The sequence below is a fragment of the Protopterus annectens genome, chromosome 10.part0 (assembly GCF_019279795.1).
Source record: "Protopterus annectens isolate FY-2018-M chromosome 10.part0, PAN1.0, whole genome shotgun sequence".
In the NCBI taxonomy this organism is placed as follows: domain Eukaryota; kingdom Metazoa; phylum Chordata; order Ceratodontiformes; family Protopteridae; genus Protopterus; species Protopterus annectens.
Window position 1 is genome coordinate 1,140,653,846 of NC_056744.1, and position 21,462 is coordinate 1,140,675,307.

The 21,462-nt window shown below is 43.1% G+C and overlaps 1 protein-coding gene across 4 annotated transcripts in view; it reads right to left on the reverse strand.

Moving 5' to 3' along the window:
• Nucleotides 1–1,579: 1,579 nt before the first annotated feature.
• The window catches only part of B3GAT3 (beta-1,3-glucuronyltransferase 3), a 585,817-nt gene continuing 565,934 nt past the window's right edge, over nt 1,580–21,462 (reverse strand). For all 4 annotated transcript variants that reach the window (XM_044085878.1, XM_044085875.1, XM_044085877.1 and 1 more), the window contains exon 6: nt 1,580–3,783. In XM_044085878.1, coding sequence (XP_043941813.1) covers nt 3,685–3,783 — 99 coding nt within the window. In that variant the 3' untranslated portion in view covers nt 1,580–3,684. The remainder of the gene's footprint in view (nt 3,784–21,462) is intronic.

A 21,462-nucleotide genomic window follows, 5' to 3' on the forward strand; every position in this document is an offset into this window, starting at 1 on the left:
GTTGCTGAGAAGTCACTTAGTACTATGGATATATAGAAACACTAGGTGGGAAAGTACTCAAATAGGTTTTACAACAGACAATAGTAATGAAAGAAGGGGTGGAAGCCAGATTACATTAATGGGTAGAAGCAGAGACACAGCCTTTTAAAACCAAAGCAAGAGAAGGAAAGGTGGGAGGGTTTGGGAAAAAAAAATTCAAAGTGGAGCTTTAGTACTATGGTTAGAATTTTGGAAACTTTTAGCTTAATATCCAAGTTAGGGTAGGATCGACTCAGAGAAGAGGGGAAAAACAGTAGCAAAGTAAACAGAAAGGCAATGGAATGCAACGTTAATCAAAAATATACAACTATAAAAATTATTGAAGCACAAATCCTGGAGCAGAGATATAGAGCAGTGATGGTGAACCGTTTGGGTTCGGCAGGTCAAAAATTTGGAAATTTCCTAACTTGAGTCTGCTGATGCCCCCCCCCCCAAATAAAATAAATAAATAAAACAGCATGGCTCTCAATACATCAGGGATAAATCTCAACAGAATCGGGGACAACTCTAGAAATAAGAGACAGGGACAGTTTTAAACTACTGGTACTATTAATTTGAGACTGACAAGAAAAATGAACATGAATCAGTATACATTTTCTGAAGTAAATAAGTCTATAAATCTAATTATTGTAATTAAGTGTAAAAAGTTACCAGTTTTAGGAGGGATTAAGGGGGCAGTTGAGAGGAATGTAAAACATCAAACGCTTAGAAATGCAGACTACTTGTCCTTTGCAGAAGTGTAACCATGAAGAGAAAACAATGTCAGCACTGCCCTTTGCAAACTATCATAGAGACAGTATACTGAGATAGTCTTTGAGGTTAATAACTTCCTTACCTCTGCAGCAGTGTTGTTGAATTGGCTCCTGGCACAAAATAATTCAATGCACTTCACACGAGCCATGAATACAAAAGCAGTCTGATATAGAGTAATGACTGGTGGTACCGTTCTATGCAAGCCTTGGTTCTCCGAACAAAGTAAAGGAGGAAGCTGATATTGTAAAACATTGCCCAAAGCTTGTATCTTGGAGTAAGTATGCAGTGAGACATTGTTTGGTCACCTCAACATTCAGACTGGAGATGCTGAAATATAGCATAAAGTTTGCATTTCAGCATGGAAGATCATTGGGAGAGAAAGTCCACCTTAAAATAAATGATTTGTGAGTAGTTCAGTAAACATTATGACCATTCTAGGTTTCAACTGAACAGAACACATGGAATAAAATGAATCCCCATACATAGGACTGGAAGGAGTAGCCAGTCACTTTCTGCTTAGTAAAAAAGAGAAAAAAAAATTACAAACAAATATTACTGATTATGGTATTCACTTGTGACTCAAACTGCTTTCTTTTAAAAGACAGCTGTTTATTACTCAGTACATTCACCTAGCCTGATCTACCCAAAGAACTACAGTACACCCCATGTGCACCTTTCACTACTATGTGATTTTAAGGAGTGTCCTCAGATTTATCTCAGAATTTTATACTGCATCATAAAATGCTTCTCTTCTAAAGGAACGTGAAAATAAAAACAACATCAAATGTTAATATTACATAATTTTATTTTCAGAAAATGCTTTTCAGTACAAACACCACTGTTCTGTCAGCTTTCTGAATGAACATAATCATGGTTATGATATACTCACCATTTCAGACCCTTGTGCTTAATTCATGCAGCAAGAGGCTGACATATACAGAATGTAGTATCACCCCTCTACCTTTTTCCTCAGGCAGCATATTAACCTTTAGCTTATTTGAAAGTTTCAGATTGGTAGTGTACACCCAGAGGCTAGCATAAGAAAGTCTATATGAAGAATGAAACAATTGAGAACTAGCATTATCACTATCATTTTTAAATAAACAAGGACAGGACTGAGATATATCAGAACATTAGAAATGACAAGTGATATTCCTCTGCATACAATGGTAAACCAATGAGGCAGATAATGGTACACTTAAGAGAAAGAATTAAAATTATGTGGAATTATTTCCAGAGACTGGCTGAAGTTCGGAATGGCACTAGCCAGTGGGGTGGGATCAATACTTTGTTGTCTGGCAGCATACTGCAGAGGGTTAAGGTGATTAGATGCTAGCAGTCTTCATTATGTAGTCCTGGGTTTGAGTCCCTCAGTCTGAGATTACATACTGCGTTTCTGTGCAAGTTATGTAAACCAGACAATGCTCTTGGATTACGTCTAACTCCAATAACAAATTCCCAATAACAAATCAATAAATTGGATATTGCCTGATGTTTTAAAAAAAAATAAGTTAAAAAAAAAAGGTCTGGTAACTCATAATCCAACATAAAAATAAGGAAATAATACAGACTAGAGAAATCTCTCAATTCTTAGCTGCCATAAACAGCCCCCACCCACATATGTAAGCAAAACCATTTCAGTTAATGTGAACACTGCCTCACGTACCATGAAAATATTAAGCTTTGTACTGTAGTGTTAGGAGGCACAGCAAGTGGTGGATAAATGGTGAAAGTATGGGTGACATCTACTTAAAAATATGCTGCAGTATTTTACAGCTGATCTGGCAAGGTGAAGCAAGGCAAGTAAGTGTTCAGATCAAAATGAAGTCATTACAGATAATTCATTTACAAATTCCAGTATATAATTACATGTATTAAGCCTTGAAACTGCCTAATTTAAACAGTCTCTTGCTAGTTAAACAAACTGGATTAAACTAGCCAGATGAGCATTTAGGTTTCTACTTGTCGAATAATTTTAAATTCTACTACTGCTCATCTTGAAACGCTATCCAGTGTGGTAAAGCATGCATTTCTTCTATGCAAAACAAGCAACATTTTCTATATTATCTTTTCACAACACAGACAGATATAGTGCTATCACTCTACACAGTCAGTAGCTAGAAGCATGTACGAGGTATTAGACATTCAAAAATAAATACAATAAGTTAAAATATTAGCAGGAATCACAATATTTGTTAATATGTAAACTGTTCTTAGTGCTGAAACAAAACACAGCACTATGTTACTACTTCCACTGAGGCATCCCATACATTCCAGAGAAGAACGTGTCCTCTTGTCATGAGAAATGAAAATCCAGTGAGGAAAAGGCTACAAATGTTAATAATCTTAGGTTTACTCTTGTTTCTGAAGAATAAGTACAAGAGTAGAAGAATAAAAGAACTTGGCAAACATTTGCCCATACTTATTTCTTACATGTTCATGATGACTAAACATTAAATAAAATAAGAAAAAAAAAAGATTAATGCTGAAAAGTGAACCCAGGCTTCAGTTACTTGGCACAAATATGTTCATTGCTTCCAAGTTAAAAGATGCAAAACATCACTTAGGCATGTGAAATAATAAGCTTGGAATTCTGTAAAAATACCTCTAAGAGCAACATGATTTCTATAATTGGACATCAGGCCAACTCAGAACTGGCAATATTCCAACTTTTTAGTCATGCTTTTCCTTGTGATATTACCTAAAATAGAAATACCCTTAGGAAAGGATGCAAATTTTCTTTGAAACACAATAAAATCAGAAAAAAAATCTAAACTGTTCCATTTTGTGCCTGTCTGGCTCATTTATTATGTCTGACAGCTGGTTGTTGAAAGTGTTGTCCTGCTTATGTATGCATAGGCGGAATGCTATTCTGAGGGCTGCACATCCAATTTATACTTCAATGTTGATATCGGAGCCAATGCCTTGTTTCTGTAAGAGGTCCTCTTGCTTCATCTTTGGTTTCTCAGTTCGTGTGTGCCACACCAGTACCTTAAACAAAGGGTACAAAAACAAAATAAGAAACTGAACAAAGCTATGAAACAGTATTAGACTTTGATATACAGCATGTCTGAGGAACTCATGGCTATAGCTAAAGATACTTCCATTAACAATACCCACAGAAGCAATACAGAACAGTTAAAGAAATCCAGCCCAAACACTGCCATTCAGTTCAGGGCACCCAGAAATGACATAAGACAAAACAGAATGCAGTGATCTACTGACTCCTTTTTTACTTCTGTTTTCTTCTACTTTTTTAACACAAAGCTACACAAGAAGGAATAGTCTGGACAATATGTTACCACTACAACTAAACCTATGATGCATTTTCAAAAGAAAAATCTTGTTGTGGGTAGGCTAAGTGGGTTAATAGGCGTCAAGCATACTACACTTTGGTGAACTACATCTAACATCCAACCTGGTGTACTTATCCAGAGAGTAATGTTATTTTTCTTCTATGTGATTTTGACCCCATGCCTGTTGGCCATCGAGTCTTCACCAATAGAACTTGAGCCTCCTTTGTTCTCCTGTGTCAGGTACCCATAGTAATGAGGTGACCTCAGTCTGGAGAGACCATTATCCAAGGCAGCCATGAGGGTGCTCAGTGCGTTTGCCCCACTCATCTAACTGCTTGCTGCAGAAAAAAAGTGCCCTAATTCGAATGACCAGATTAAAGTCTGGCCTTACCCCAAACCATGGTCCTATGGTATCCGCACCATCTTGTCCCCAGGGCTACACAAGCCAGTCCCTCCTTCTAACAGCAGCCTACACTGAACTAAGTGCATGTTATGGAGATATTTACTTTATAACCCTAACCCCAGCCCATGGTGGCAGACACAAACATTATCATCACTACTGGAGCCTCATACACCCTTCCCTTAGATGCATGGTCGTTCACACAAACATATCTTTTATAACCCCCTGAGACTGTATTTGATTCAGGCTAGAATAAAACAGGAAGGTTTAACTAGATGGATGCAGGGAAGTCCCCTGAAAATTAGGATAGCAATCCCATTGGCAGTTGCAGTCTTTTGAATGATTCCCAGAACCCAAGTATCTAAAGCTATCTACTAGACTTTGGGAAAACTTTACTGGAATTCCAGGGTTTAGATGGGGAAACATGATGGACCATACAGCCAATCTGAGTTTTAGATTGTACATGCTTCTGGCAGGATCATCTCTTCTTTTTCAAACATCCCTGCTATTGCTTTCTGAAATTTTGTTTGCTGGGATTGCTTATTTTGTTTCCTATAAAAGGAATTTGAACTGGAAAGTTAGTTTCTATTGCATTTTGACATGGAGGACTGAAAAAGTTGGGTAACTCCCTTCATTCAGAAGCTCAGCTTTGCTATTGTCTGGGAAATTCTGAGAAAGTAGCCAGGCAAATCTCATCACTGACTCGGTAGATGCTACTCTAGAAAGAGCATCAGCAGTGCCATAAGGACACTTTAGAAAGTGGTCGGTTACCAGAGACACTAAAAAATTCAGAGATGTCAGACTTTGAAGAAGGAAGCTCAGTAACTAACTTTCTCACAGTGTCAAAGGAAGCCAGCAGAAATGTAATCATGTCAGCATGAAAATTCACTACTCTGAGGGTTAAGGTGGAAGAATTAACACTCTTCCCAAACCTTTCTCATCTTTTGTCAGAAGGAACAGGGTTAGCTGGCATAAGGTGTTTGGCAGTAGATGGCTTTGCCAGAGAAATCATTGCAGGGTCTGATCTAGGGTTTGAAAAAAATACATGTGTGAGTCTGAGAAATCTTCTATAATTTATCTGATTTTCTGGGGACAGGTGGCCAACTGGCAGGCAAACTTCTGGCTGCCAGGAAGGCATCTTTTAAGGCTGGCAAAACATGAGGAACAGCTGCAGATTAAGAAAAATCTACCTTTAGCAAATTGAAACATCTTTGCTGGGACTCTAGTATCTCTATCTGTTCCCACTGAAATGATTCATTCTGGCAACAGTATTAGAAAAAGACTCTTTAGGTGGGGAATCTCAAAAAAAATTTCCTCAGAGTCAGATTCCCCATTCTGTGCAGCAGGAACCTAAGAAACACAAAGTAATTCATGCCCCTCAGACTGTAGACAGACAGACAGACAGAGGTGGATAGAAAGGAAAACCTTTTCATTTTTAAATGAAAAGATGACTCATAATGTAATGACTGTAAAGGCTTTAAATGATCCTTCCGCAAAGCAAGCCCAATCCTCCTTGTTTGCCCTAGGAGATATAGGTGAAAAAAACGTGTGTAATTTTATAGTTTCTCTTCCTGGGAGACCCCCCACACACACAAAGCATCCTGAACAATGGACCCCCCCCGGAATCAAACTCCTTTATGAAGGAACCACCTCCACTTCCACCTCTGATACTGATGAGTGTTTTTTCCCTGCCTGAAAAGAACATGACTGCGTCTTGGCCCTTAGAGGCTTCCCAGGGAGCAGCACCAGAGGGACTGCGAAAAAGTGATCAGTGTCCTGATGCACCTGATATGACCACAACTCATCAGTGGCTGAGGTGAGGAAGAAGCTGGGATCAGTACCAAAGCCTCTCATACAACTTTATTTTTCTTGCAAATCAGGGAGGGAACCACCAAGGATCTGGAACTCAGTTCCTTGTCTTTACCAAAAAAAGTGTCAGACATGCAGGATACCGAGCCTTGGTAAATCGGTCTTACCTCCTTACTAAAGATACAAGTTTTGGCATACATTTCTTTAGACGCAACCACCAAAAACATTAGCCTTAGCACCTAGCTACAAATTTTAACAGAGTAGATAAACTTTTCCTCCCAAAAACTGATAAAATGGAGATTATACCATGACCCCCCATTAATATTCCAAAACGTGCACGCTGATTGGCCAGCGTGCACATTGTAAATCGACTTATACTAATGGAAAAAGGTCCGTCGCCGACTTTTCCATTAGTATAAGTTTTTTTTAAAACACTGTCTCGCTATGTTAAAGGAGTTTAACATAGCGACACAGGTTTAAAAAAAGCAACGGAGATCTCCGTTGCTTTTTTTAAAGCTGTCTCGCTATGTTAAACTCCTTTAACATAGCGACACAGTGTGTAAAAAGCAACGGAGATCTTGTTTTCTCCGTTGCTTTTTTTTTTAAACCTGTCTCGCTATGTTAAATGGGTTTAACATAGCGAGACATCTTTAAAATAAGCAACGGAGATCTCCGTTGCTTATTTTAAAGCTGTCTCGCTATGTTAAACCCATTTAACATAGCAAAACAGTTTGTAAAAGGCAACAGAGATCTTGCTTTTTCCGTTGCTTTTTTCAAAACTGTCTCGCTATATTAAATGGGTTTAACATAGCAAGACAGCTTTAAAAAAAGCAACGGAGATCTTGCTTTCTCCGTTGCTTTTGCCCACAGCTCTGATGTACTGCGTAGGCATACACATGCGCAGTACATCAGAACTGACACGGAATACCAGACAGCTGTGGAAGGGCAGCAAGGAGGCATTATACAATGCCATTATTTAAGAAAAGTAATTTTTTTTTTCTTAAATAATGTCATTGTATAATAGCAACAACCCACTTCTGGGTGTGGGTAATGCTGGATTTACCCATGGTTGGCTTTGTTTGGTCCCTCGGGCTTCGCCCTTGGGACCAAACCACGCCAACCATGGGTAAATCCAACATTACCCACACCCAGGCATGGGTTATTGCTATAGTAGTCCCCTACTGGGTATTTATCTGTTCAGCCCTGAAGAAGTGCTAGCCAACAATCACTTGAAGCCCGCAGGGAAGAGTACAATTCAGTGACAAAGTTCTGAAGGCTTGGTGCCATAACTACTGACTTTACTCCACTCTCCTCAAGCTGTTCAGCAGTTAGAGTAAATGGAAGGCCCCTTAAAGCCTTGGAAGCTACCTGGTTGCCCAATCCTTGGCAGCAGATGACATATATAGCTTAGGCTATTGCAAATATGATCCAACAATGAACATCTTGTCTTTGGATCACTGAAGAATGGTCAAAAGCAATGGATGCGCCTTTTTTTCTTGATCATAATGACCTCCAGAGGGGCAAAAGTAGAGGAACTGGGAGATGCTGAAGATTGCCCAACAACTGTGACAGCACCTCATCAGGTTTCATTATCTCTGACGTTAGGGAGGATGCCGAGATCTGATCCAAATCACCTGCTTCTTTTTACACTTTTTCCATTCACTCACTTGTTTTTCAACTGGAGGGTCAAATGCCAAAGATGAAAAAAAAAAAGTGGATACACATTTATGTATCAACAATGGCAAATTCTTGTTCTCGAGATATTGGCCAAGGTCTTAAAGTAGCTTCTTAGAGTTTTAGGAATAATATCCAAGAAAAAAATCAAAAGACATTACAAGATTTAATGTCATGTTCCAGGTCCCAAACAAAACAAACAACTAGAGCCATCGTAAGGAATTCATCTATCATAGTCACATTTTCCTTTGACAAAGACATGCAGGTAAACCCCATAAACTCTAGAGTAAAAGAAGAATGAATCACTGATGGGGTACTTAACTGCCTGACCTTTAGAGACTGTGACAGTATAGGAAAACTGTATGAGGCACTAAGATATCTCCATATACGAATGCACCAGGGAATTCTGAAAATGGCAAGGATGTACATATCTCTTATACTGGGACTTTGGAGAGTGCATAGGTCAGAGATATGCCTTGCAGGGGGGGGAGATCTTGAGCTCACAAGGCTAGCCAGATGGAAAGGACCTTTGCAGTAAAAGACAGTATAGTTGTGTACACTTACCATAAATGTAGATGTTCGAGTGTATTCACTGTTGCAGTCATTACATTTGGGTTATCTGCTTGCAGGTAGCCCTCAGTCGGCCTGAATATCAAAGTCTTGGGTCCTGCATCGGTTGCTGTCTCATCTTCCATGACATCAGGTAGTCAGGGGTATAAAGCATGCAGCAGACGCCATTATATTAGCTTTTCTTGCCCCAGATGTCAGATGCCCCCATAATGGGAAGCAATTATATACAAGGTTACACCTCCAACAAAAAGCAAATACACCAGAAAGCTTTAAGTGTAGTAAACAAGAGTACAGGTATAGTCAATGGAAGTTAGGGGGCTGGAGGGAGGGTAACCAGGACTGCAACAGTGAATACACTCGAACATCTACATTTATGGTAAGTGTACACAACTGTACTAGGTTATTCATGTTTCACTGTTGCAATCATTACATTTGGGTAGATTCCCAAAGCTAAGGAAGGGAGGAGGCAATTAGATAGCATTAGGAACAGCTATAAGGCCCTGCAAGACTGAACTGGCAAAACCAGCTCTGGATTTTGAAAAAATTGGCAAGTGGTAATGCTTGGTGAAGTTATGTACAGAACTCCAGGTAGCAGCTTCTAGGATGTCCATGGTAGGGACACCTCTGAGAAAGGCTGTAGAGGTAGATGCAGCCCTGGTGGAATGTGGTCTTATCCCCTGTGGGGTAGGTTTTCCATGGTGCTTACAGCAGAAATGAATGCAGTGGCCCTATCCACTTAGAAATGGTTTGCTTTGAAATGGCCTTCCCCTCTGCCCCTGCAGCAAATGCAACCAGCAGCTGTTCAGATTTCCTGAGAGGCTTAGTCCTGTCCAAGTATAATCTGAGTTGTCTGTGCACATCCAAGGAGTGCAGTATTCATTCCCCTTTGTTCTGTGGATTAGAAAAGAAGGTTGGCAAATTAATGGACTGATTAAGGGCCACACTGGATACCACCTTGAGCATAAAGGAGGGATTGCTCCTGAGGGACACCCTGTCCGCATGAAAGATGATGAAAGGCTCCACTGCCATGAGGGCCTGTAATTCAGACACCCTTCTTGCTGAAGTGATGGCTAGAAGGAAGGCTGTTTTCCAAGAAAGGAATTTCAACTCTGCATTTGCAGCTGACTCAAAGGGAGGTAGAGTGTGCTTTTCCAATACAAAGTTAAGGTCCCAGGCTGGAGTAGGGGTTCTCCTGGGTGGTCTTAAGTTTTTGGCCCCTCTGAGGAATTGCTTCAGCAGTGGATGAGAAAAGAGGGGTGGCTCTGTATTATAATGAGCTGAAATGGCAGAGGCATAAATTTTGATGGAAGAAAAGGAAAGGCCCTTGTGAAGCATCTCAGTTAAGTATTGAAGAATGTGCTGCAAATTGGGCACTGTTGTGTCCATCCCCTGAGTTTGGCTCCAGGAACAGAATCTTTTCTATTTTTCAGCATAAGATTTTCTAGTACTAGGCCTCCTTGCCTCCAGAATGACATCCATCACTTGCTTACTGAGGGATGGTAACAGAGAGATTATGTAATTAGCCAGGCTGCAAGGTTCAGGGTTTGAAGCTGTGGGTGCAGAATTTGGCCCTCCCGCTGGGACAGCAGGGCAGGGGTCTGAGGTAGGTGCCATGGTTCCAGAAGTGACGCACTGCGCAGGAGGGGGTACCAGCGTTGGCGTGGCCAGTCTGGTGCAATAAGTATTGCCCTTGGTTTGTCCTGTTTGATCTTTAGTAGCACTTTGGAGAGGAGAGGCAGAGGGGGAAAGGCATAAACTGATAGGTTTTTCCAGGTGAAGGACCAGGCATCCACTTTCCAAGCTTTTATGTGGGGAGCCCTTGTGCAGAATTTGTCCAATTGGTAGTCCTGAGGGGAGGCAAACAGGTCTATCTCTGGGCTCCCCCATTTGTTTCTCAAAATGTTGAATATCTTTGGTTCCAGTTTCCACTTATGTGGGTCCATGAGATTTCTGCTTAGGTCATCTGCCAGTGTATTTAGCTTGCCTGGCAGGAATTGAGCTTGTAGATGCACTTGGTAGCTCAAGGTTGTGTTCCACAGAGCCATGGCTAGTCTGCAGAGAGGGTATGAAAGGGTTCCCCCCTGCTTGGTTATGTACCACATAACAGTGGTGTTGTCAGTCTTTACCAATAATTGTCCTGGAAGAATGTGATCCTTGAAGGCTGTAAGAGCATTCTGTACGGCTAACATTTCTTTTTGATTTATATGCAGGTGCATTTGACTCTGGTTCCATTTGCCTTGAATGCACTGCTCTGCCTTGCCAAGTAAGCCCCCCATGCATAGTCTGATGCGTCTGTTGTTAGGGTTTGGGCGGCAGGGGGTAGAGTGAATGGCAGTCCCTTATTGTGGTGGCAGGCCTCTGCCCACCAAAGGAACTCTGTCTTTAAGCAAGGGATGATGGGAATCATTGATTCTAGGTCCTGAGAATGTTGACATCATAGGCTTTTTAGATACCGTTGTAGTTTCCTCATATGCAGTCTTGCATATGGAATTAGTAGAATGCAAGAGGCCATGAACCCCAGGGCTTGCAGTATTTTCCTTGCAGATAGCTGGGTCTTTGTGGCCAGTAGTTTGAAGTAGGCAGTCAAATGAACTTGTTTCTCTGGCGTGAGGTAGGCCATCTGGGAAGTTGTATTCAAACTTGCTCCCAGGAATACAATTTGTTGGCAGGGTTCTAGATATGATTTATTTTCATTTATGGTGTACCCCAGAGAAATTTCTTTACAAGTGCCAGAAGATTTAATAGTATATCCTGGCTTTCTGCCTGAATTAGACAATCGTTCAGGTATGGGTATATTTGAATATTTCTTTGCCTGCAAAATGCAATGACTGGAGCTAGGCACTTTGTGAATATCCTGGGTGCAGTAGATAAGCCAAAGGCAGTGCAGAGAACTGATAGTGCATGTAGCCTGCTCTGAAGCGTAGATATCTTCTGCAAGATTCCCTTATTGGGATGTGCAGGTAGGCTTCCTTTAAATCCAGTGTTGCCACCCAGGCATTTTTACCTAGCATGGGAAGCAGCTGATGAAGAGTTAGCATTCTGAATTTTGGGATTACCAGAAAAGTGTTTAGGATAGACAGGTCCAGGATAGGTTGGAATAGCCCTGATGCTTAGAAGAGAGAGACCCTGCTTTTGAGCCTCTGCTCACTGATTTGGGGGTAGGTCTGGCCAACTGTTTGGGGCTGGTAAGGAGTGGAAGCGGAATCTGTATCCTTGGGAAACTATATTTAAAACCCATTTGTCTTGAGTAATGAATTCCCAGTTTTTTGTATGCAGGGCGATCTTTCCCCCTAAAGGAACAGTTGAGCAGGGCTTGGAAGGTTTAAAGCTAAGTCATTGTGACAGTTTACCATAGGGGGGTGTCTTACCACTCCCAGCTTTGGAAGTGGAAGCCCCCCACTGCTTAGGTCTGTGAGTACCTTGAGACTGAAGCCTGGGTGGTCTGCTGGTTCTGGGTTTGGACTGACAAAGCCTAGAAGAGGCAGGAAATGACCAACTCTTAGAAGGCCAGTGCCTACTAAATCTGGGAGGCTGTACTTACAGGAAATCTTTAACAGTTTGCATAGATTTAGCTTTTTCCTCCATCTTTTCAAGTACTTCTTCTGCTTTGTTGCCAAACAGGTGGTCTTGGTTTAAGGGAGCATCTAGTAATTTAGCTTAACATGATCTGGCAAAGATTGCTCCTTAAGTCAAGCATGCCTTCTAAGTACAGACCCAGTGACAGCAGCCCTGCAAGATGCCTCTAATGAATCAAAACCACATTGAAAAGTATGTTTTCCAACTTGTTCAGCAGAATGCATTAAATCCTGTAATTCTTTATTTTCAGCACAGTCAGGAATCAACATCATTTTCTGTTTAGGAAATCCAATAATATGCTGCTGATACTTTAACATATGAAACTGGCAGTTTAAGGCCCTAATGGCCAAAGTTGCAGAAGTGTATACCTTCTTACCCCATCTGTCCAGGGCCCTGGAATCTCTATCAGAGGGGGAACGGTTTTTGGCAGTAGTAGCCTTAATGCCTTTGGGTCCCTGTGAAATGGTCTCAGAATCCACAGTAGGATTCTTAAAGAGGAACTTGTGAGAGTCAGGTACTCTGTAATACCTGTCAGGTTTTCTGAGAGCCGGAGGTAAAGTGCCAGGGGCCAGGCTAGATTCCAAGAAAGCATCATCTACAATGTCCAGTACAGGAGGGATAGCTAAAGGCCTGTGTTGAGGTATGAGTAAGAATTCCCTAAGCCTCTTTTTGGAGTCGGAGTAATCCTGGCTTTCCCAGCGGAAATGCTCCCTAAGAGTATGCAAAGTTTCACCAAAAGAGAAATCCTCTGGAGGGGAAGCAGAGGGAATGGAGTCCTCTGCATCAGAATCCTAATAAGTAGATAAGGGCAACTCCTGGTCATCAGAGAAAACAGAAATTTCAGAATCCTGATCAGAAGAATCAGAAGGAAAATCAGTTCTAGGTCTCTTAGAGGGAGAAGGGTGGCTTCCCCTGATTAGAGTAATAAGTTCTTCAGCCATTCTTATCATTTGTTTTTAGACATAGGGGCCTGACCATGCGGTCTGGGTGTCAGTTTCTAGGTGTGGATCGAGTCTTAGGCCTTGAAGAGGAAGATGGCGTTGGTTTAATATGCAAGTCAGTAGGCCTGAATACACCCTCAGAAGCCGGTGCCTACACAGTGGCTCCGGACCCATCCAAGGTAGAGACATCCACAGGTTCCTCAGTCGAAGAAGCATGTCACGACATACCGGACTCCGAATGGGTCTCAGTAGAGGCCTGCGAATCTGAAGTAGTGGGTATCAGGGGCTGCAAAAGCATCTCACTGAGTACTGGCGAACTGGTGACTAGCTTAGGAGAAGCACCGTCAGCAGCTTTGGACCTATGCGGTCTGTCTCTGTCTTTATCTTTGCGTTTTTTCAGAATGTCGGTAGTCGGGTGGCTTACCAAAGCCATTTCTGGATAATTGAACCGAGTACCAAAATATTTAGATGCGAAAATAAACAGACGAATAGTTCGAGGTTTGAATAAGGCACAAAACCGACAGCGAGGTACGTTGTGGCCCGGGCCAAAGCAAGGAATGCAGTATAAATGAAAATCTTTATGAGGTATTTGCTTTCCACAAGAAATACAATTGTTAACTTTTACTGACATTGGTTTAGAGCAAGAAAAAGGATCCCCAACGGGGTACTTATCTAAGTTGAATACTTCGGATCTGAAACTCTAAAACGAAAATTTCAGGAGACGGATGGACCAGCTTCTGCTTCGAGTACTGCATGACAAGAAAGACTGATGTAATGGCGCCGGCTGCATGCCTTATACTCCTGACTACCTGACGTCATGGAAGATGAGACAGCAACCGATGCAGGACCCAAGACCTTGATATTCAGGCCGACTGAGGACTACATGCAAACAGATAATCCCAAAGTAATGACTGCAACAGTGAAACACGAAGAACATCCTGATGTTAAAAATACTGCAACTGTGATCGAATGAAGAACACTTGAAGTGATGATACAGGACAAGGGGGGTCACTGCACAATGGTACCTCCTATAATGAGCCAACAGATATTGCCAATATACTGGCTAACAGATTCAGTGCCAACTTTACCCCCCCAAAGGACCAATCAGAATACCAGTAGATTGCCAGGCACTCAGTATTACTGCTGCACAAGTTAAAACAGCACTGTCCAAGGCCAAGAATACAGCTTCTATGGGACCTGACAATATCTCTCCCTTTGTTCTACATGAACTACAGAGTGAACTGGCACCTCACGCGTGTGCCCTGTTCAATCACAGTCTCACCTCAGGCTTTGTCCCTACCAAATGGCACACTGCTACAGTCATCCCTCTCCACAAAGGAGGTGCGACTATAAACCCTGGGAACTATCTCCCCATTAGCCTGATGAGTCTGATATGCAAAGCTATGGAACGCATCATCATGGACCTAATAAATAAGGATATAGGGAATCACTAAACTCTGGATCATACACAGTTTGATTTTGTGAAGGGCAGATCATGCCTGCTCAACTTGGTTGACTTCTTTGATTCAGTCACCAGAGCTGTGGATGAAGGCGAGGTGGTTCATACAGCCTACCATGATCTGGCCAAGGCCTTTGATACCATTCCCCACTCAGGAATCATAGAAAAACTAACTAAGCTAGGCATCAACCCCTATATCACTAAGTGGGTTGCAAACTGGCTCACAGATAGAACCCATAGTGTGAAAGTAGCTGACTCCAAGTCAGACTGCAGATCAGTTATGAGTGGAGTACCACAGGACTCGGTACTGGGTCCTCTCCTGTTTGGTATCTATTTCTTTGAAGTCCAGGCCAACACAAAGGGACTCTGGCTGACAAAGTTCACAGACTATTGCAAGTTGGGAGCTATTATTAACTCTCCAAGTGATGCTGACATCCTACAAAAAGGCTTCACTGAGACCAACGACTGGTGTCAGAACCATGGCTTTAAGCTCAATGCCAAAAAATGTATTATCATCATCCCCCTTAGGAAAAACCCAGTTCCCTTGAATTACCACATTGATGGTAGTCCACTGAACACAGAAGGCATTATAAGAGATCTGGGAACACAGGCTGGCAGCAACCTCTCTTCTGACCATCACATTGCCATTGTGGCCAGAAAGTCTTTCTATGTGACACATCTCATTACTAAGGGTTTTGCATCCAGGAAGAAAGAGGTCATTGTCTCCCACTACTCTTCCCTCATTAGGCCAGTCATTAAGTACAATACCCCATTTGGCATATACCTCACTAGACACCTGCAACAACTGGAGAGACCACAAAAGTACCTCACAAAGAGGATCCTAGGCCTTAAACACCTGTCCTATATGGACAGACTCAAAAAACTCCAACTATTCTCTGTCTCATATCGCCTACTTAGAGGCGATTTCTGCTTGACTTACAAAGCCATGTCTGACCCAGCTCTTTTAGAAATGCTACATCTAAAGAAATCCCAATCCCTCCGCACCACACACTCCAGAGACATCAACCTCATTATCACAATCAACAGAACATGCAGGAGGGACAGGTTCATAACCCAGAGACTGCCCATGCATGTCAAGCAGAGCACCTCACTGGCCCTCTTTTGATGAGTGGATGGGAAATAGAGAATTCACCCCGGGGATCACTCCAGTGGTTCTACTCAACAGAGACACTGAGAACTAAGGTCAGGTGGCACGATGCCAGGGTAATCCTATGGGCTAGTCTTGTAAAGGGTCCAGAGCCATTAGCCTAGTACACACCTATGAACCTAAACATGTTCCATAATACTGGTATATGTAAATGCTGCAAGATGTAACAGACAAAGTAATAAGGGGGATGAGCTTCTTACACTAAAAGATACAGCTGGAAAAGGCAAACCACTCTCCAGGTACTTTAAAAATAATTTATCATGGTTTATGTGTGTGTGTGTGTGTGTGTGTGTGTGTGTGTGTGTGTGTGTGTGTGTGTGTGTGTGTTATTCACTTTATTTACTTATTCATTTTTTTTTTAAAGAAAGTAGAATAATGTTAAGTACTTGCAATTAAAAGTAGCTGTTTTTAGTAAATTCACTGTTGCAGTAATGACTCTTGGGATTCTCTGCATGCAGAAGCCTAAGGCTGGCCTGAATACCAGCGATCTTGCCTTTCCTCATGGTCTGGAGGACACCCTCCAATTCTAATGTCAGGACATCAGTAGTATAAAGGGTAATTAGCTGGCACTATCCTCAAGTCTTTCTTGCCCAGCTCTGATTTAATGGGATCTGCTTGATACCTGGAACACAGCTTGCCCTGATCTGCACCCAGACTGCATCAGAGAATACAGTGTAGACCGAACTGGGGGTAAGAGAAGAGAAAAGGAAGGAAGGATACCCATCCCAACCCTAGGTCCACGGAAGAAGGGGGTAGCAGAGAGGGAATTGGTGTAGTAACATTGTATCTACTTAAACATCTACAGTTTATGGAAAGTACCTAACTGTACTATGTTCTTCATCGCTCATTAATGCAATAATAACTTATGGGAAGACTCCCAGAGTTAAAATTAAAAGGAGCTGGGAGGTTGGCCAAAAGCTGTCAAAGGAAATCAGCCCCTGGAGAATAGCCAATGTAAATCCTACCCTAGCACTTAACATAACATCAAGGTTGTAATGCTTGGCAAAGGTGTGGACAGAGGCCCACTCTGCTACCTCTAGGATATTCTGGGTAGACCACCCATCAAAAAAAAGACTGTAGTAGCAGATGTAGCCCTGGTGGACTGTGCTCTGGATGCTAGCTTTCTATGAAACTGATAAAAAATAACATTTTCAATCCATTTTGAGATAGATTTTTTGTTCATAACTTTTCCCTTCTGTCCTTATTACAAATACCACAAAAAGCTGCTCTGATTTTAATGTAAGTTTTTGTTTTGTCCAAGTAAAATATAAACTGCCTATGCACATCCATGGAATGCAAGTTAATCTGCAGGGATGGAAAAATGGAAGACTTACATTTGGCATAAAGGAGGGGGTTGGCGAGAGGGGTAACTCTGTCTCTGATGAAAATCAGGAAACAAGAATTTATGTACTCACCATAACGTTCGATGTATGCAGTCCATCTCGCCTCACATTCTTACCCGTGGGTTAGGAGCCGAACCTCAGCTCCGACTCAGCCATACTCTAGCTCGAAGTCTTTCAAATGGCTGGGCTAAGAAGGTGTCCCATGCTGCACTGCTCCCTTTCCCCAGATCTTGTTTGCTGCGAGCTAATCATTCACTCCTCCACATACAACAACATATAGAGAAGGAAGAACATACTAACTATAAAGGAATTTGAAACCGTACCTAACCCCTAGGTCCTCCAGGATGGGGGAAGGGGGGGGGGTAAGTAAGAATGTGAGGCGAGAGGGACTACATACATCGAATGCTATGGTGAGTACATAACTTCTTGATGTTATGTAGTCCAATCTCGCCTACATTTTTATCCATGGGACAGCATCCCCAGCACCTGAATCCTGGGAGGCTCAGTGGAAAATACTCCTGAACACTGTGGAACCAAAGGAAGACCTGCCTCTGGACACCAAATCTAACTTGTAATGAGTAACAAAGGTGTGGGGAGATGCCCATGTAGCCGCAGCACAAATATCATCCATAGACAACCTCGCCTGAAAGGCTGTAGATGTAGACACAGATCAGGTAGAATGAGCCTTCACTCGAAATGGTAAATCCCTGCCACCTGAAGCATAAATGAATGAAATACAACTGGAAATCCATCTAGACAAGGTGACTTTGGAAACAGGAGACCCAATCCTGTTTTCTGAAAATGAGACAAACAACTGATCCGATTTTCTGAGATCCTTCGTTCTATGTAAACAGAATCGTAATTGTCTGTGCACATCCAGCTGATGAAATCTAAATTCTGCCTTGTTCGAGAACTCTGGAAAGAATACAGGTAGTTCATTGGATTGGTTTAGATTACTAACGGAAGCCACTTTTGGTAGAAAGGAATGGTTTGTTCTGAGAGAAACCCTGTCCTTATGAAAATCAAGTAAGGTGGTCTAACTGATAAGGCTTGAAGCTCCGAGACACGTCTGGCTGAAGCGATGGCTACTAAAAAGATTGTCTTCCAAATCAAATATTTTAAATCACAAGTGGCTGCAGGCTCAAAGGGGGGGCAAAGTGAGATATTGTAGAACAAAATTTAAGTCCCAAGGCATAACTGGTTCAAAAACTGGAGGACGAAGCAGCACAGTGCCCTTTCAGGAATGCCTTACAAAGTCTATGTGCCATGAGACTAGGCTCATCAGTGATGTGAAAAGTGGAAATAGCCACCAACTGGACTTTAATAGTTGCAGCTGCTGATCCTTGGTTGAAAAGCATGGAGAGGAACTCCAGGACTGATGAAATTGGAGCTGTATAAGGATCAATTTGTCTTGTATGCGCCCAGATGGAAAATCTCTTCCATTTGCTGGAATAGATTTTTCTGGTGGAAGGCTTATGGGAGGAAGACAGAATATGAACCACTTCCGGCAAAAAATGATGAAGCCTGACTAATGATGGAAGTGGAGGAGCCAGGCTGTCAACCGGAGGGTCTGAAGAGAGGGATGGAGCTGCCCTGACATATGAGTCAGCAAATCTGGTTGAGGGTCCAGAATCCAAGGGGCGTCCACTAGGTAAGGATGGAGAAAGGGGAACCAAATTTGACGAGGCCAGTGTGGAGCAATCAGAATAATTTTGCTTCCCAAAGATTGCGCTTTCTGAATAACCTTTGTCAGCAGAAGAACAGGAGGGAAGGCATACAGTAGACCGGAGGGCCAATCGTGAACTAGAGCGTCCCTGGGTGACTCCCCCTGAGGGAAGGGTGAAGTAGCTGCTGCATTTGGTACTGAGGGGGCTGGCAAATAGGTCGCAGCAAGGCTGACCCCACCTGTGGAAAATCTGCTCCGCAACCTGATTGTTCAGAGACCACTCGCGAGGCATCAGAATAGCTCTGCTCAATCTGCTGGCAATCACACTGGACTTCCCCGGAATGTGCGTTGCTACAAGAAAACGTTGGGAAGTCACTGCCCACTGCTACACTCGCATGGCCTCTCTGCAAAGGGGGTACGACTTGGTTCCTCCCTGTTTGTTTAGATTCCATACCACCGACATATTGTCTGTGTGGATCGCAATTGTCCCAAGAGGAAGAAAGCTCTGAAGTGCTTGCAACACTAGTAGCACTGCTCTCATCTCCAGGACATTGATATGCAGATGCATCTTGTGTTACTGCCACGTGCCTTGGACTGTCCTGCCTAGATAATATCCCAACCCTATCTGGGTGGCGTCCGTGGTCACTGTGGCAACCGGAGGGGATGGAACGAAGGGTTTTCCCGCGTTGAGGTTGCTGGTGTGAAGCCACCAGTGCAGATCCTGCTTGTACCTGTCTGTGATTATTATGAGATGAGAAAGAGGAAGATGTTGCAGAGACCACTGGGTGAAGAGTAGCCACTGAAGGAGCCTCATGTGTAGCCTTGCCAAAGGAACCAGCATAATTGTAGCAGCCATCGTCCCCAGCAATTTGAGGATCAATCTTGCCTTCAATCTTCTCAAAGGGAGTAACGCGTACACCTGCTGTTGTAAACTTTGAATCCTTTCTATTGGTAAAAACGCCCTCATGAGCACGGTGTCTAACTCGGCACCTATAAAGGTAACATACTGCGAGGGCAACAAGGCAGACTTTTCCCAGTTTAGAGTGATGCCTAATTGTTGACACAGTTTGATTGTGGTGTCTCAGGTTTGCAGGAGTAGATGTCTGGTGGTGGCAGAAAGGAGCCAGTCTTCCAGGTACACAAACACTTGGAATCCCTGATGTCACAAGTGAGCCGTTACCACTGCCATGCATTTGGTGAACACCCTAGGGGCTGTGGTGAGACCAAAGGGCAGGGCGCGAAATTGAAAATGACTGGCTCCCAGCAAGAAGCGTAGATGACTTCTGGATGCCCTGTCCATCTTTATATGGTAGTAAGTATCCTTGAAGTCAATGGAGCACATCCACACTTCTTTTCCCAACAATGGGAGAATAGATTGCAACGTAAACATTCGGAACTTGGACTTCTTCACATGGGTGCTCAATCTGCTGAGATCCAAAATGGGTCTCAGGTCCCCTGTCCTTTTCGGCACCAAAAAGAATCTGGAGTAAGTCCCTAATCCGATCTGGTCTGAGGGGACAGGCTGGATGGCTCCTTTTTCTAGCAGCTTTAAAACCTCTGAAGCTACAGAATCCCTTTGACTGGATGGAACATCTGAGATTTTTTTGATCGGAGGGGGAGCTGAAGAGAAGGGAATGCGATATACTCCGGAAACTATTTTTAATACCCACTGGTCCCGAGTGATACTTTGCCAGGCCTCTGGGTATAGTGAAATGCGACCCCCAACTGGCTCCGGAAATGCACAGTCGGGCCTCCCATCAGGAGCGTTGGTAGGGAGAACCACGAAAGGAATCGCGGTCTCCCTGGTTACGCAGGCCTCCTCTGCCCCTAGGGTAGCGTCTACCAGAATTACCACCCCCTCCCCTGCCTCTGGAGGTTGACTCACCTTGTGCTTCATGAAAAAAAACCTCTGCGATTTTTTGAACCACATCTTCCCACCCCTCTGGGTCTTGGGAAAACGCCTAGAGGGTAGGGAAAAAATGGACTCCCACAGCAGACAGGGTTTTTCCCTCTTGCTCGCACCTAGTGAAAGTATCCTTCACCTTGGTTCCGAATAAAGGGGAACCATCAAACAGGGCATTGGTGAACGTAGACTTGAAGGCCTCCACGAAATTACAGAGGTGCATCCAGGAGTGTCTCCTAAGAGCAACTCCCGAACTTGCTGCCCTACCCACTCCTTCGGCTATGTAAGAGATCAGCCTCATGGAGGAGTTAGCAATAAAGCTGAGAGTAGACATCTGAGCGATGACCTTCTGAACCACCTTATCAAAAACGTTACCCTTTAGAGTATCTCCAAGCTCTTTCAGGAGATCTTTTTGGAGCTGTGTAAAATGAGATAAGTAATTCAGTGACCACAGTGTAAAGGCCGCTGAAGAAAACATACGCTTCCCGTACCAGTCCATGGTCCTAGACTCCTTGTTAGGAGGATGGACGGTAAAAGAAGTCTCAGCCAGTTCCTTCTTGGTGGCCGCTGCCACCACCATGGCATCTACAAGAACTCCCTTGGATAGAAACTCTTTGTCAGAGGGGGCGGACAAGAATTTGTTGGGTCTCCTGGGGACTGATTTCACAGAGTCAGGGGTTTCCCACACCCTTCGACAAACCTTGACTTAAATCATCCTTCCTGCCATTTCCAATGTGTTCAGGTTGGGGCATATGATGGACCCTTTGCAGTGGGCAAGCAGGTCTATCTGCTGTGACAGGGCCAAAGGCTTCTCTCTGGATATGCAGAGATGTAGTGAGAACCAGAGCTGTCTGGGCCAAGAGAG